General features: G+C 32.4%; 4 protein-coding genes across 6 annotated transcripts; 1 reads left to right on the top strand and 3 right to left on the bottom strand.

The window, feature by feature from the left end:
* Positions 1–1,447: 1,447 nt before the first annotated feature.
* Positions 1,448–6,430, bottom strand: Sro (SDR family oxidoreductase shroud). The gene is made up of 6 exons (XM_072911658.1): positions 6,254–6,430; positions 5,099–5,271; positions 4,286–4,579; positions 3,032–3,337; positions 2,240–2,474; positions 1,448–1,599 (listed from the first exon to the last, which is right to left on the bottom strand). Exons 2-6 carry the CDS (start codon positions 5,241–5,243, stop codon positions 1,470–1,472), a joined length of 1,110 nt encoding a protein of 369 aa, XP_072767759.1. The 5' UTR covers positions 5,244–5,271; positions 6,254–6,430; the 3' UTR covers positions 1,448–1,469.
* A 1,484-nt stretch (positions 6,431–7,914) lies between these two features.
* Positions 7,915–9,465, bottom strand: LOC140662951 (zinc finger protein-like 1 homolog). Its single transcript, XM_072886710.1, has 3 exons — positions 9,210–9,465; positions 8,797–9,102; positions 7,915–8,705 (listed from the first exon to the last, which is right to left on the bottom strand). The coding sequence occupies exons 1-3, from the start codon at positions 9,309–9,311 to the stop codon at positions 8,166–8,168; spliced, it is 948 nt and encodes a 315-aa protein (XP_072742811.1). The 5' UTR covers positions 9,312–9,465; the 3' UTR covers positions 7,915–8,165.
* An 895-nt stretch (positions 9,466–10,360) lies between these two features.
* Pdcd-5 (programmed cell death 5) lies at positions 10,361–11,460 on the top strand. Its single transcript, XM_072911695.1, has 4 exons — positions 10,361–10,588; positions 10,779–10,887; positions 11,009–11,172; positions 11,246–11,460. The coding sequence occupies exons 1-4, from the start codon at positions 10,523–10,525 to the stop codon at positions 11,294–11,296; spliced, it is 390 nt and encodes a 129-aa protein (XP_072767796.1). The 5' UTR covers positions 10,361–10,522; the 3' UTR covers positions 11,297–11,460.
* An 84-nt stretch (positions 11,461–11,544) lies between these two features.
* Positions 11,545–15,203, bottom strand: Tmx3 (Thioredoxin-related transmembrane protein 3). 3 transcript variants are annotated; one of them, XM_072911692.1, is made up of 10 exons: positions 14,880–15,203; positions 14,218–14,275; positions 14,100–14,139; positions 13,865–14,028; positions 13,606–13,789; positions 13,372–13,516; positions 13,054–13,294; positions 12,581–12,773; positions 12,300–12,492; positions 11,545–12,213 (listed from the first exon to the last, which is right to left on the bottom strand). In XM_072911692.1, the coding sequence occupies exons 1-10, from the start codon at positions 14,920–14,922 to the stop codon at positions 12,179–12,181; spliced, it is 1,296 nt and encodes a 431-aa protein (XP_072767793.1). In that variant the 5' UTR covers positions 14,923–15,203; the 3' UTR covers positions 11,545–12,178. The 3 variants fall into 3 exon arrangements, with proteins under 3 accessions (XP_072767793.1, XP_072767794.1, XP_072767795.1); XM_072911693.1 differs by having other exon boundaries at positions 14,218–14,266; positions 14,880–15,202; XM_072911694.1 differs by lacking the exon at positions 14,880–15,203 and adding an exon at positions 14,700–14,827 and having other exon boundaries at positions 14,218–14,266.
* Between the last annotated feature and the right edge of the window lie 304 nt (positions 15,204–15,507).

Raw genomic sequence — 15,507 nt, 5'->3', positions numbered from 1 at the left:
CCAAGTGAAACCGTCATTGCTAACAGGTAGCAAGCACACGACATTTTGACGTCAAAATATGGTCAGTTTGAATCAAATATGACGTGATGTAATGACGGAAAAATGACGGACTAATGTCACAGACCGATGACGACATTTCAAGACGTTAAAAAAACGTGACCTCATCACCATTTTAGACCTATTAGTGACGTTTTAATGACATTTGATCATGAATCTTTTCCTCTAGCGTGACCTCGTGAAAAATGAAAAATTCATTCACAAATATTGAATTCGTTAATGAAACTTTTCACGAGTTCACGTTAGAGGAAAAGATTCATGATCAAATGTCACGATCAATTCCCAGGTTATAGAGAAAATTCATGTTAGGGCCCTGAGGTATAGACAATTGTGAATATCAAAATTATACACAAAATTGTTTTAATAATTTAAGATATTATAAAAAATTAAATGAGTTTTTAGTTAAAAAATAATAATACTTAGGCGATTTATAATAATGACTTAAGAATCACGATATTACGATGTTTCTTTTACAACATCATTAAAACGTTTTAAATTAGACATTATTTGGTCACGTGATATTATTGAACCAGAAATGACCAGTTTTCGACGTCAAAATGACATGTGCTTGCTACCTGGGTGAGCTTTATCAGCAACAACTTAATTGTTTGAGTGACGTAATTGAGTAGAAAAGATTGTTTATCGGCAATGAAACTAATAGACAAGTGATAGTGCTGCATGATAACGCACGGCCACATGTGACGAAAATCATTAATATATTTATCCGAATCACCATATATTCGTTGAGTTGGGAAGTTCTTCCTCACGCGGCTTATTCATCTTCAGACTTAGCCCCTTCATACTATCATTCGCTTCGGTCCCTACAACTATCCCTACACTACTTGGTTGATTCGCATTTCAAAACGCTCGAAGATGTTGATAAAAACATTGGCAAATTTATTAATTCAAAACCGCCGTCTTTTTACCGAGAGAGAATTCGTCAGCTAACTATTCGATGACAAAAAGTGTATAGATTCTAAAGGCGATTACTTCGTAGATTAAAACGTAATTTAATTTTTATAAATAAACAATAAATTTACTGAAAAAAGGCCAATAATTAATTTGTGCACCTAATATATAATAATTTTCTAGAATTACATTACAACTATTATACAACTACAGTACAAGATAAGATTGACTCATTCGACGATTTCATAACATTATTATTTCGAGAAAATATTTGCAACACAAAAGTTAAGAGTTTTGAGGACAAAAAAGAAGATATATATGTTGTAATTATTATTTCTATTTTATTTATTTGTCAAATTACATGCAAATGTCATCTCTCTTTTCAGCTTTGTAAAATGAAATACTATATTCTTCTCTCGAGCGAAAATATTACACATTAAACAAGTAAAAATTATTTAATAAGATCAATAATAATGATTTATTTTATTGTTTATTATTATTTATTATATATTATTATTATATGTGACGTGCCACGATGGGGGGTTGACGAAGCGTTGTGTCAATCGATCACGTATACACGTCGGTGTGGTTTTAAATAATATTCGATAAAAGAAGTATTTCCATGTTTCGCATCTGAAAATTATATATTAATCATTATATTTTAATATACATAATCGCAAAAGCAAAATTGACAAAGTTTTACATGTAATATTTTAAAATTTATAACAGCAAAATGTAAATCTTAAAAAAAGAGAATTTTGTTATTCAATAATTTGCACAATAATTTCATTAGTATAATATATTATATATATATATATATATATATATATATATATATATATAGAAGGTGTCTGGTAATTGGTGAAAAATCTATTAATGGCAGATTCTTGAGATCATTTGGAGACGATTTGTCCTGAGCGAAAATGTCGAGACATCAATAATTTCCGAATTATAAGCGATTGAAAAAGAGCCGCTTTTCGCAAACTAAATTTTTTTAGGAGTTAAAAAATTACCAAAACTACATTCTTCAGTTAATTTCAGATAGAGTATACTATAATAGAATTTTAATTTAGGGCTTAATTACAAAGATATATAAAAAGATGGTAAAAATTGAAAACTTGCAAAAAATGATGACGTCTCTCGATCTTTTCACTGAGGAAAAATCGACTCCAAATGATCTCAAGAATCTGCCATTAACAAGTTTTTCACCAATTATCGGACACCCTGTATAATATTGTGAAAAAAAGAAAATAATAGGGAGATAAATCATTACCTGTAAATCGGCGAAGGATAAACCTCGAGAAGAGCGCTATCAAAAGTTTCGTAAATTTTCACATTCGACAGGACTGTTACTTCGTCTTTATCTGATTGTAAGTCTGAAAAATACTTGCAATATCGAGTGAAATAATCGCCGTAAAATTGCTTCGCCTCATACGAAATGTATACTGCCATTTCCTCAAAGTGACGTCGTTGACGTTTCATGATATTACTTTGTGATACAAAGCCACCTATTATTGCACAAAGAGAAAGAATTATATTCAAAAGTTTGTTTTCAGATTTTTTATATTTGAAAACAATCTTTTTTTTTTATCGTAAAAGGCAAGAATATTTGTAATAAGAGAAGAACAGAAATGGATAAAATTTAAAAAAAACCTTTAAAAATCCATACACTCGCACACTTTATCGAAATCTTTATTTAAAACATCGTATTTATGAAATAAGTTAGAGCGCCTACTTACATTTGGTAAAAAAAATTCTCTGAAAATTCTTCTTGATTTTTCAAATTTTTTTATTCAAAATTCCAGGTAAAGAAAGTATTTAAAAGATTTTTTCAATCTAACTTTCTAAAATAAATTTTTTCATTATATTTGTTTTCTAATACTTTTTCTCACGCAAAACATCTTTGAAAATTCCACAGATTCTCTGTGTGTTTCTTCAAGGAATAAACACTCTATAAATTTCATAAACACTCCCTCTTTATCGGGCGCTGATTTCGCGTAATCAAATAGCTTTTTTATCTCAACGCAGATAAAATTATACAATCTGAAATATTTGTTGCACTGACCAGGTATAAAGGAAACTACACTGACGCCGTATTTGCCGACTTCTGTTCGAAGAGCGGTGGCCCACGCGTCAAGGGCAGCTTTCGTCGCCGCGTAGATGCTTATACCCGGCAAAGGCTCGGCGGAGCAGTGGCTGGACACGACGATAATTCTGCTGGAGTCTCGTCGTATCATCGGCATCAGTTGCCGCGTCATTCTCAACGTACCCAAGACATTGATATTAACTTGATACTCCGCGAGACTCTGCATCTGCCACTCGAACTCGCCGAATATCATCACCCCCGCATTATTCACCAATGCACGCAACACTGTGAGCAAATTGATAAAAGAAATTTACAAACGGCAAACTCTTATTTATTTTTCATTCCTATGCTTTCGATTTTTTCCTATATATATATATATATATATATATAGTATGTCTATAAATGTACGAATAATTTCGGGATTTGATTTTTTTAATTATAATGATTAAATCGATAATTAACAATGTTTATATAATTTATAAAAACTTTGCATACTTTAAAATAAAATGTTTTAATGTAATGACTTTAATATTACTTTTAAATTACTTATTTAATATTACGTTTGAGCAACGTAATAAAGCATAAATAAAAATAGAAAAAAACAAACTTTTTTAAGATAAGACTTTAAATACTTAAATCAAAGAAGTAGAACAAAAACAATTATTTAAAATTATATAAAATTTCAACGGGATATTCAGAGCTAGACACGGGAGTTGATTTCTTAGTAATTTCTTGAAGAAAAATTCATCTATATCAATAGCCTAAAAACTGCATAATTTTCGAGGTGTTGAAGTTTTAAAAATATTGAGCTGAGGCTCTCTGGCATCGCGTAATATGATATATGTATAGACTGCTGACTCGTGCTCTTTATTATGACAAGTTATTAATCACTCTGATTGAAACTATTGAAGATTTAAGAAATCGCATAGTTGCATCATGCAAAATAATTTATGATACATTTGTATTTTTAAACATATTCGCTAATCAAAATGAGAAGAAGAACAGATTCATGTGCCATGATTGGTAGATTTCAACAACTTTTATATTTTTATTTAATTTTATTTTTGTCAAAATATATTTTCTAGAATTTAATTTTTTATCCTTGAAGATATTTTGTAATTCGAAAATTATGCCGTTTAAGACATCGATGTACGAACTTTTCAAGAAATTACTCGAGGAATTATGCCCGAAATGTTTCGCACATGTTTGGAGAACACCATGTATATTGCTCACCTAATTGTCGTTCTTCCAATAATTCTTTAACTTTATTCACAAATTCTTGGACAGACTCTTCATTTGTAATATCGACATCATGAGTGATGATGCCTTTAGCCTTTAACGATTCAATACCAGGGCAGATTTTCTCCACCACAGTATCGCGCACCCCGGCTAAAACTGTCGCACCCTGAGCGCGACAGTGCAACGCTAGGCTGTAGCCCAAACCGGAATTGCAACCAGTTATAACGACAAGATCGCTCGGCTTCAATTTAATTCGACGTTTAGAAACGTAATACAAGGTAGCACCACCTGAAGAGAGAAACGGTATAAAAAATTCTCAATCACACTCGTCAATTTGAACTATTGAGTAAGCGTTTTCGAACTTTTTATCGTTGAAAAAAAAAAAAAAAAAAAAATACAAATTCAAAAAATTATCTAAGATTATATAACGGGAGAATTTTAATTAAAACGTTTTTTGGGATGAATTATGTAAAATTCCTTTACTTAATAATGATAAAATAAAATTAAACCGCTTAAGTACAATAGTATCTCGCAAATTCCAAATATTTAGTATTTTGTTCGTCCTTGGAACTCGAATAGGTAACTGTTTTTTTATAAGATGTATAAACTATACAAAAAAAAAAAAAAGAAAAAATATTTATATTGACGATATACAAAAGAAATTCCACGTCTCTTTGAGTTATATGTTGATTATGGCACTTGGAATTTAGAAAGAAAATTTACCAACGGAATACGTTTCGATTTCTATTCAGCAGAGTCAGCGAACGAAGCCAAGAAAACTAAGCGAGCAGAAATAAAACCTCTTACCCAGCGAAACGATGGAAAACACCGTGGCTGTGCGCATGTAAACCTTTGCGAAGCACAAAATTGTAGCGGCAACTTGCAGAGCATTTGAAGTTTTTCTCCACAATGTCATCCCCATGTAATCGTAAACTTCTTTCACCAAGTTCATCTTCAATTTAGCAGCTGGTCACTCTAGCCTGCGCGTCCGACACACGAGATCAGTTTTAATTAGATCAAACCGGTCTCCGACCGTTTACAATCTTCGTGAATATCTTTGTCGCGTTTAATAACTCGCCCATACAGCACAGATCCTTGCTCTGCAATTACATTGCAGCAACGTTGCAAGCAACATAACATAAATATTTCGGGAAAATGTCAAAATCAAAATTCTATAATTATATTTTTTTAAGGTAAAACGTATACGAAATATATAAAATATGAAAAAGTTGAACTTGAAATAAATATTTGCAATAATATTTCTCTAAGAAATATGACATTATAATTTTATCGCAAGAAAGGAATAATATTAGGATAAATTAAGATATGATGACCATAGGCTGTATATTTTCTAACAAGAACTACATAGTGCGCTTTATTATTCATTATCATTTTAGTGATAAAATGGCTTGGGCATGTAATGAAAATGAGCTATAGAATGTAAAAGAAAATGCTGAAAGCGAAACTCAATGTGATTAGAAATAAAGGAAAACCCAGGAAGAGACGGCTGGATGACTTGAGAAGAATCGAAGTGAAAGAATAGAAAAAATAGAAGGAATGTGGGCGAGTTATTGAGAAAACTAAAATCCACAGCGGATTGTAGAGCAGATGGAAAAAAAGAAATATTATATTATAAATTTATATAATAAATTATATATATAATTTTATGTTTTATAATATAATATTTTTAGGATAAAAAAATTATTACAATTAAGTTCAACTTTTTTGTATTTTATGTGTCCAGATATTTATCTATCAGAAATAAAACAAAAACATTGCAATATTGCGATGAAAGATTGTTGCAATGTGTATACAACCTTTCTGTGCTGTATGGGTCGAAATAAAAACACGATCTTTTTATATAATCGTGTATGTAATGTGTGTAAACATGTCGCGCTCGAATAACTACTGATCGTGAATATATAAATTTACAAAATTATTATCGGATTTATGTATACTTACATGAATTGAATTGAATTTGTATGGAAGCGCGGAACCTCGTGCACACGATCGGACTTTGTATCAGCTGTGCTCGCCGGATGCCAGACGAAGAAAGTATGTAATCCCGCGCGATAACTTGTCCGACCGGCCCCTGTAGGAAAAGAACTGTGACCTTCGATTCGTCCGTTCTGTATGGCGCCGTTGGACCCGCTGTTTTTCGAAACAGAGTACGCGGTGGTGAACTTGTAATAAATATAAATTTTCTAGTTATCGATTTTATACGCTGTGTGGGATTGTTTCGAGAGTTGCAGGATATTTAGCTTCGACTTATTCGAGTGATGGAAAGTACAATGAGTCTTTATGAAAAAATTTATTTTAGAAAGTTACGCCAAAAATGTCTTTTAAATATTTCCTTTATCTGGAATTTTGAAGGAAAAATTTGGAAAATCAAGACAAATTTTCAGAGAATTTTTTTACAAAATGTGAATAGGCATTCTAACTTATTTCATAAATACGATGTCTTAAATAAAGATTTCGATAACGTGTGTGTGTGTGTGTGTGTGTGTGTGTGTATGGATTTTTGAAGATTTTTTTATTTTATCCATTTCTGTTCTTCTCTTATTACAGTTCTTGCTTTCGACGAAAACGAAGTTTTCACGTGACAACACTATTAAAGAAAGAGAATAAATTAATACGATATTGTTATTTTTTTATATTATCGATTTCTTTATCCTTCCAAAATTTTTCTATTATAGACAGTCAAAATATTTAATTTGTTATTATTAATATATAAATTAAAATAAAAAGTAACTTCAATAGATTTTATAAGACGATAATATAAGTTCATTTTACGAAGGAATAATTTATATACTTGTTTTGAATAAGCAAAAATTAAAGAAGAAATGTAAAGGGATCCAATAAACCATCTCATGCGTGCGCAGTTGTAAGCATTTTAATATTTCATGGGAGGAAATGTTTATAGAGATACGACTCGCTTCATTTGAATTTCAATTGCACCGGAGAAGAATGTATGGAATACGTTGTTTTCTTTTAGACTTGTATCTTGGCGAGATATAAAAAGTTTTCTAGTTTTAAAAAGACATTTTACACAAAGATAGATAGCACTGTCTAGCAGGAAAAATTAATTATTTCGCACTGTAATAGTATCATATCAAACATTATAAAAACACAAAAATATACAAAAAATATAATGGTTAATTATAAAATGCAGAAAAACAATAAATGTCAAATATATATACAAAAAAAAAAGTTTTAGCTTTAAAAAGATATTTTACACAAAGATAGATAGCACTGTCTAGCAGGAAAAATTATTTCGCATTTTAATAGTATCATATCAAACATTATAAAAACACAAAAATATACAAGAAATATAATAGTTGATTATAAAATGCAGAAAAAATATAATATCAAATATATATATATATATATATATATATATATATATATATATATATCATGTATATTATATAAAACATTATATAGCAAAGAAAGTTAAAAAAAAAAAAACACACGTATCATTAAATACACGCATATAATGTAGCATGCAATCCTTAGCCCTTTGATAAGAATTTGGATAGGATAAGTAAGTTTTTTGTGTGATATAACTTTTGATGTGATAATTTCATAGTTTATATAAATCGATAAGCCTTTACAGATTCAAATATACAACTTTGATATAAGATATAATTTACATAAAAATTAACAAACGTTACATATACTATAACTTACACTAAACATGTCCTATTATGCCTCAAAAAATTACACCTTTTCACATATTGCAATTGTATTCGCGCTTCTCTCACAATTATATATCTGGTCACTGTCACATTTCTCACACTTCTGGGGTTGTTTCACGTGATAATCGACGATTGTTATCGCTCTCACGTGGTATACAAATATAAAATTACATAGACTATCCACCGAGCTTCACATGAGGATTTGCTAACACGTTGAAGTTTGGATCACCATCCGTTGCCATTCTGCCTAGCCATGAAAAGAGCAGAATAATTCCAATAAAGAATAATACACAGACAAAGATTACTAGAGCATATCTCTTGTACAGAGACCCCGCGGTTTTCCGTCGTACCGGCGCTCTCGATATCAGTTTCCACCATCTTAAGAACCATTCTATGGCGGATTTTCGCTGATACTTGTTTTCATCATGATCAAAGAATACATCTTTCGGATCGTCATAAGCTTCGCACACCTTTCTAGATCCCGAAGTGGATCCGAGAGACGATTCAATATTTACGATTGAGTAGGGTGGGCCGAGCTTCTGACTGCTCGCATGTACATTGCTAACGCTGGAATTGGAATTGATGGTACTACTTGTGCGAGACATAGCAACTGTAGGAGACGCTGGCGTAGTCACTGTGTGGTTTTGGAACAAAGTACTCTCTACTGCTTTCAAAGGACGTTCTTGTTCCAGTTTTTGTTCTCTATCGTCGCTTAACTATAAAAGAAAAAAAAAAAAACATTATTATGTATATATAGCAAAAGACAACCTTTTCTGGTGGTTGTAAGAAAATTAGCCCGATAGATACCAATGGTAAACCAAGACCAGCCCGAGCCCAATTCACAGTGGCCAACTTTTCCCTGAGAACATCCGCAACTGGTGACACCAGTTTTGGTTGAGGAAAGATACACACTCGACATGTGGGACAAGTGTATCCAGCTGGTGCTGTGGTTGCCGGTAGATCCCTGGCATATTGGTCCAAACATACCCAGTGGTACATATGATAGCATGTCAGTCTCACGCAATCACCATCGTTCAGTTTATCGGAACATAACGTACAAATTGGATTGTAGTCGTGGTCGTGGAGCCATAACAAATACGACTGTACTATACACTGTAAAAGACACATGTGAATTAATCATATGCATTTATGATAAACTGTTTGATTTGGAAGAACATATTCGTTAAAAGTATCTACGTGTAAAAATGACGAAAACGTACCTTTGGATGACTCGTGACCATGCAATGTTCGCAAACATTGACACGATGCTCGAAACAAAATTGATTCGTTACTTTCCTTTTCGGACACTTGCACAGACCCATGTTGCAACGTCGCGCGAGAGGATCAAGACGACGTTGAACCACGGACAAAATGCGTTTAATTTAATATATATCCGCTTTATCGGTTCTCATCGGCACAACATGTCAAAAGTCTCAAGATATCGCCGCTTCTGCTTCGTCCGCGCAGCCTACCATACTCCGCCTACGGCCACGTCGTCTGACGTTTCTCGCCGGGCGGTACCGGAAACAACCAATGGTTTCTACGTTCCACTAACCGTCGTCCAATCGCTGTTTCGCGATACATAGGACATATCGGAGATGCTATATATATGGGATGGGTAGCGTAAAAAATATAGATAAATCAATTAAAAAATAAATGTAAATATAAATCAGAAATTAAAGCATCAAGGCGAAATATTGTTTTGCATCTCTAGATCGTTTGAATCTCTACCTCTGCGACAAACATTAATTTCCCGCGCTGTGGTATAACAGCAAGAAAAGTTTTTTTAAAAATCTTACAATTTTTTTTTTCTCTCTAAAAAAAAAATGGGAAAAAATAGGATCTGGATACATTATAGAAAGAATAAGACTACTTTCGAAAAAAATAAAAACAAAAATTTATTAAACAAAAATTTTACCATATGTATTACAAAATTCGGCACACCGACATTGCACATGTATATGACACACATGCAGAGACATTTGTGTGAGTGGAACAATGAAATAGCCTATATTTCTCTCTCGCTCGCAGGATTTTGACGAAACATGGTGGGCTACTAGTCCCTGATTGGCTAGTTTCTTTGCTGGCCGGTCTCTTATTACAGGACTCCTTCCAATAAGGAAAAAAAAGATACCCTCTGAACTAGTGCAACCTAAAGGTGCCTTTTCATGCTGACGCTCGACGCTCATTTTCAGCGTCAAAAGACATCACGTGACCAAAAATAAGAATACCAATTCGTCAATTTTGATCACGTGATCTGTTTTGACGCCAAAAATGAGCGTCGAGCGTCAGCATGAAAAGGCACCTTAAGGCTGCTATAAAGAACAGACCTAAAGTATAATTGAGTGTAGAAAGTACTGTGAAAAGAGGAATACATCTATAGCGAATAACTTCAGGTTAGGTATATATACATGTACGTTGTACGTACGACGAATGTCTCAAGTTTGGAGCAGTTAGGAGATTTAACAGCATCTCAAGTCATCTCAAGTCGCAGTTTAATCTCAGAAAATCTGACAAGTACGAAAACATAAATATGTCAGACCCAGAATTAGAAGCATTACGACAGCAACGGTTGATGCAGTTGCAATCTCAATATAAGGTAATCGCTACGAGACTCTAGACGAAAAAGTGTTTAAATTATATGTGTTATTCATTCTGTTTGATTTAAATACAACATTTGTACGCATTGAAGAAAAATGTATATAATATTGAGATGAAGTGTAGTAGATTTGCTTTGTGCATATTTCACAAGAAAATTTGAAGTATACATATATATATTATTATTCTAGGATAACAATGTCGACAATAAACAAGCAATGGAGGAAAGAATGCAACGTATGGAAGAGATGAAACATACTATATTGGCTCAAGTGTTAGATCAGTCAGCTAGAGCGAGATGTAAGTTATGTAATCTTTTTTGACATTGTTAATACTATGCGGTATAGGATTTCAGGACATCATCAGATATCTGTAATGTACAAATATATTTGTTTATATATATGTATATATTTATCGATAGTGAATACACTTCGTCTTGGAAAACCAGAGAAAGGAAAAATGGTAGAAGAAATGCTTCTAAATATGGCGCAAAATCAACAACTACCAGGGAAACTTGGAGAGAAACAATTAATCAATTTACTTGAGAGTTTAAATCAACAGACACAAAGAAAAACAACTGTCAAAGTTAGTAGTCGATATAAATGTGTCTAATAATAATCTAAAATAACGATACTAAAATTTTATTTTTTTTTCTCAGTTTGATAGAAGAAGAGCAGCTTTGGATTCAGATGACGATATGGATTTGTAGCAATTGTACAAATTTTATGTCTGAAATGTTATTTTAACTTTCAACAAAATTTTGCATGGTAATTTGTGTGTGCAGTTGAAGGTAATCTTTTACAATATATACTTTTACGCTTATGTTAGTTGTATTTTACTTTTAATGCTATACAAATAAAAGTTATTAATGCCAATTTGATACATCTTGATATACATATAAGGGAAGACTGTTTAACATTTATATTCCATTTTGTAATAAAATATTTCATATATCCCTATGTAATATAACATAACAGAAATGTTTATTTTATATTTGTTTTTTTATTTGATACATATAAATATACACATTCAGCAAACGCCTAACACACGCAAGAGATTATTTTTCCTTCTCAAACAGAAATCGCACAATCATACTTGCAGTCTACACAATACAACAAACAACAATTTCGCACAACTTACACATATAATTCTAAATATATTATTGTATTATTTTGTCCATATATATATAAAAAAACAATGTTTGATGCTTAATTCGATCTTTAACGATTACGTGAACAATCGTCTCTAATATACAAATTTTTGATATATCTTACACTCTCTTTTTTTAAAGCTGTGTTAAAAGACAAATTTTTCCGAGTGCGTACGTACTTTACTCGGTTGTATTGTCTCATGGAATACGCGTCATTTTTATACAATACAATCATAAAAGAAATTAATATATATATATATATACACAAAGATGGGTTTACCAAAAATAAAAACATATGGAATGTGTTAGCGATATTCATTACTGTATAAAATTTCTTACAATCTTAAAACTGCTTTGGCAAATTTTTCTTAAGAACGTATTACATAATCAAAAGTAGTTTTTTTTCGAAATTCTTTGTGTAATATATATTCATAATTATTTTTAATCATTCTTCATATGACTCGTTCCAGCATTTTCTGAAAAGAGTACAAAGTAGTTAGATATGTTTATTATTTCTGTATAAAACCTAGTAGATTCTTTTGATGGTAAAAAAAAATTATACCCTCTTCTTCATCATTTGCATCCAAGATATCTGGACAACAAATGCCATAACATATTAACGATAAGAATCCAACTGGTAATCCGACTAGTACAGTCATCAAGATGGGATTGCCTTTCCACATTGAAACCATAGTGGTTTTCAATTCAAACCAAGTTCTATAACTACGCACTAACCAATTGTTTCCACCGTATCGCTGAAAATTCATCAATTATAACAGGTTCCTCTTGTTAATATATATCCTTTTAAGTTGACAGAATTATTAAGACATAAAAGATATATACCGGAGCACTTTCATTGCGAATCTGCTCTAGGAACAATTCTATCACGTACGGAGTCAATTTCTCTGTTTCATCCTCGGGAATATGATGGTGATTGGTAGTTGTGTTTATCACAATTAAGCTCGGTAAAGGTAATACCATCATCGCTATGCTATTGACTAGATCGGGACTAGCTATCCAACCGAATTGAAAGTGGCTAAATACAATCCCATCATATTAATTTATGTTCAGCTTTTATCAAAATATACAGGGTGAGGAAAAAGTATGGAAACCCTGAAAAATCTCGGAAAATATAAGTTTTACAGAAAAATGTTTCCAACAAAAGTTGTATATGGTTTCGAAAGAGCTATAAGATAATATCCTTTCGAAACCATATAACTTTTGTTGGAAACATTTTTCTATAAAACTTATATTTTCCGAGATTTTTCAGGGTGCCATACTTTTTTCTCACCCTGTGTACTATCAAGTAAACATACTCGTGATACTTCTCCCGTTTGTTCTTAATCACAGATTCGACCATGTCCCTGAACTCCAGCATGTCGGGTGCGACCTCTTCTAGCTGATTTTCTTCCACTACTGCTAAAACGAGATTCTTATTCGTTAAGAATAATTGATTTATGTTTCCTCTGGTCACTTTCGGAAACGTTGGGAAACGTTCCGCGTTCACCCACTTGTAAAGCGTCTCGTTCATTTTGTCTATGTCACTCAAGTTATGTCCTGCAAATCGAATTAAATTAATTCATACGGATAATAACAATGATAAACTTTTCTTTATCTTAGATCTTAACTCTTACCAGTGAAATTGTAATGCGAGCTTTCCTTGTACACGAACAATGCCGGAACATTTTCTACAGGCGCATGTTTATTTACGACGCTCGGATGAGATTGATAAAAAAATGCATGTGGTTGAAATATATTTGCAGTCTTGTGATAAAGTTCCTGTATTTATTTAATGTATTTAGATTTTTTTGATAAACTGCTTTTAGATAATATTTTCATAAAATTCATAAATTGCGAAAAGAGTTTACCCATAAGACTCCAGATTTACCGCCCACGTATAAGAAATAGAGATCGCGTTCTCTCTTTATAGTGTCAAAGCTCTGAGGTCTCGTTACCTCCTGCACAGGAGGGCCGCTTAGTCTTAAAGCGAATTTGACTATTTCATCTCTAGTTCTATCACCGTGATATATATACTCTTGCTCACCTTTTAAACTGCAAATAAATAATTTTATGAATATTTAGTAGATTGTATGAAAAATTAGTAATCAGATAGAAAGGCATATTTACAATAGAATGGTAGGAAATCCTTTAATTTTAAATGAACTCGCCACACTGGTAAATCTAGTACAATCTACACGTCCTACTCGTATTGATGTTGCATGTAAATGCTGAGCAACATGAGACCAAACTGGTTCCAATCTTTTACAATGGGCACACCATGGCGCATACATCTATGAAAAATAAAAATAGCTATATATTTTAAATATATAGAATATATGTTTTACAAAAATTGAATATATACCATAACCAGCCATTGTCCATCTTTGTGTATATCCAGAAATCTGCAAGCAGATATATTAAACGAATATTATAATTGGAGAAATCAAACAGGGTACACAATATTTTGTTAGTTTTCTTACCTATCACTAAGCTCGATCACGCGCGAGCCTGCCGTATGCATCAAAATTGCTGAAAAAGCTAAAATGTAATTAAATGATAACAAATGCTTACATAGAAATATTTCTCATTGCTAAGATTACGCAAAAATCAAATCAAATTTGTTTACCAAGATTATCATCGTATTTTACTAACGATAAGTGTGAATGTGCACGATATAAAAGTTCTAAAGTTCTATATCTTTGTCATCAAAGTTAATTAATTAATTTGAAATAGATAAACAAAGATATTTTTTGCACATGAAATTAGGTAATAAAATTGAGTTATCTAAATTGAATTAAATGTTTACCAGGTTTGACTGACAAGTAAAATTTACCAGATGTTCTTACCAGATAAATTTATATAATAAATAAGAGATATATAATAAAATTTAAATATAAACAAATAATGGTAAAATTTCTATGTTCATAAGATTACGAGTTATAAATCTTAAATGTTATCTTACATGATAATTAAATTAGACGGATGTCAAGTGAAATCGTACGTTATCGATCGGTGTAAAATTGCGTGCGTGAAATTGTCAAATCGCGTAATGTATTTTATTTTCAAGAGAAACAGGGGAAGATTTTGGGGGAGATGTGTGTGCGTGCGTGCATGTGCGTGTATGTGACTGACAGCCACTTACCGTAGAGAAGAGTAACGAAAGTGATTCGCGTGAGGGAAACCATTCCGATTGCAGATTCGAGATGCCGAGAAAGTAGAAAAGTAGTCAGCCTCCTTCATCTGATCTCTCGGTAACACGGGTGCGTCGAACGAGATCGCATAATTTTCTGTCAATTACACGCGGACGGACGGGTGTTCGCGACCGAGTACCTGACGTTTCTTCGACCGCGACTCGTCACGCGGAACGATCGAACGCGTTCTGTCGCATTCGCATCTTCCCGTATTACGTATGTACGTACGACGCGCGACGCGTTGCTAATTCGGCCACCGACCAGCTGTGTTTTATCTGTGCTCTTCTGCACTTTCCGCCGTCAAAACACTCCTTCAAAATGAGACGCGAGATATAAATTGGAGTTTTGGAAAAGGAGGAGTATAAAAAAGTGTAAGGTGTGGATAATCGCCGTGACAGAAGTGAAGAATATAGCCGTGGTCAAAAGTATTAGGCACCCTTCAATTTTCCGCCCCAAACTTTATTATTTTTGCGTTAATATTATATATATAAATACTAAAAAGATTAAAAAATTTTTAATTGTCGATAGAAGGTTTTTTTTTAATTTTTCGAGTATCATCATGTCTGAAAAACGCAGATT

The sequence above is a fragment of the Anoplolepis gracilipes genome, chromosome 2, assembly GCF_047496725.1.
Source record: "Anoplolepis gracilipes chromosome 2, ASM4749672v1, whole genome shotgun sequence".
Classification (NCBI taxonomy): Eukaryota; Metazoa; Arthropoda; class Insecta; order Hymenoptera; family Formicidae; genus Anoplolepis; species Anoplolepis gracilipes.
This window is presented reverse-complemented; position numbering and strand designations above follow the sequence as displayed.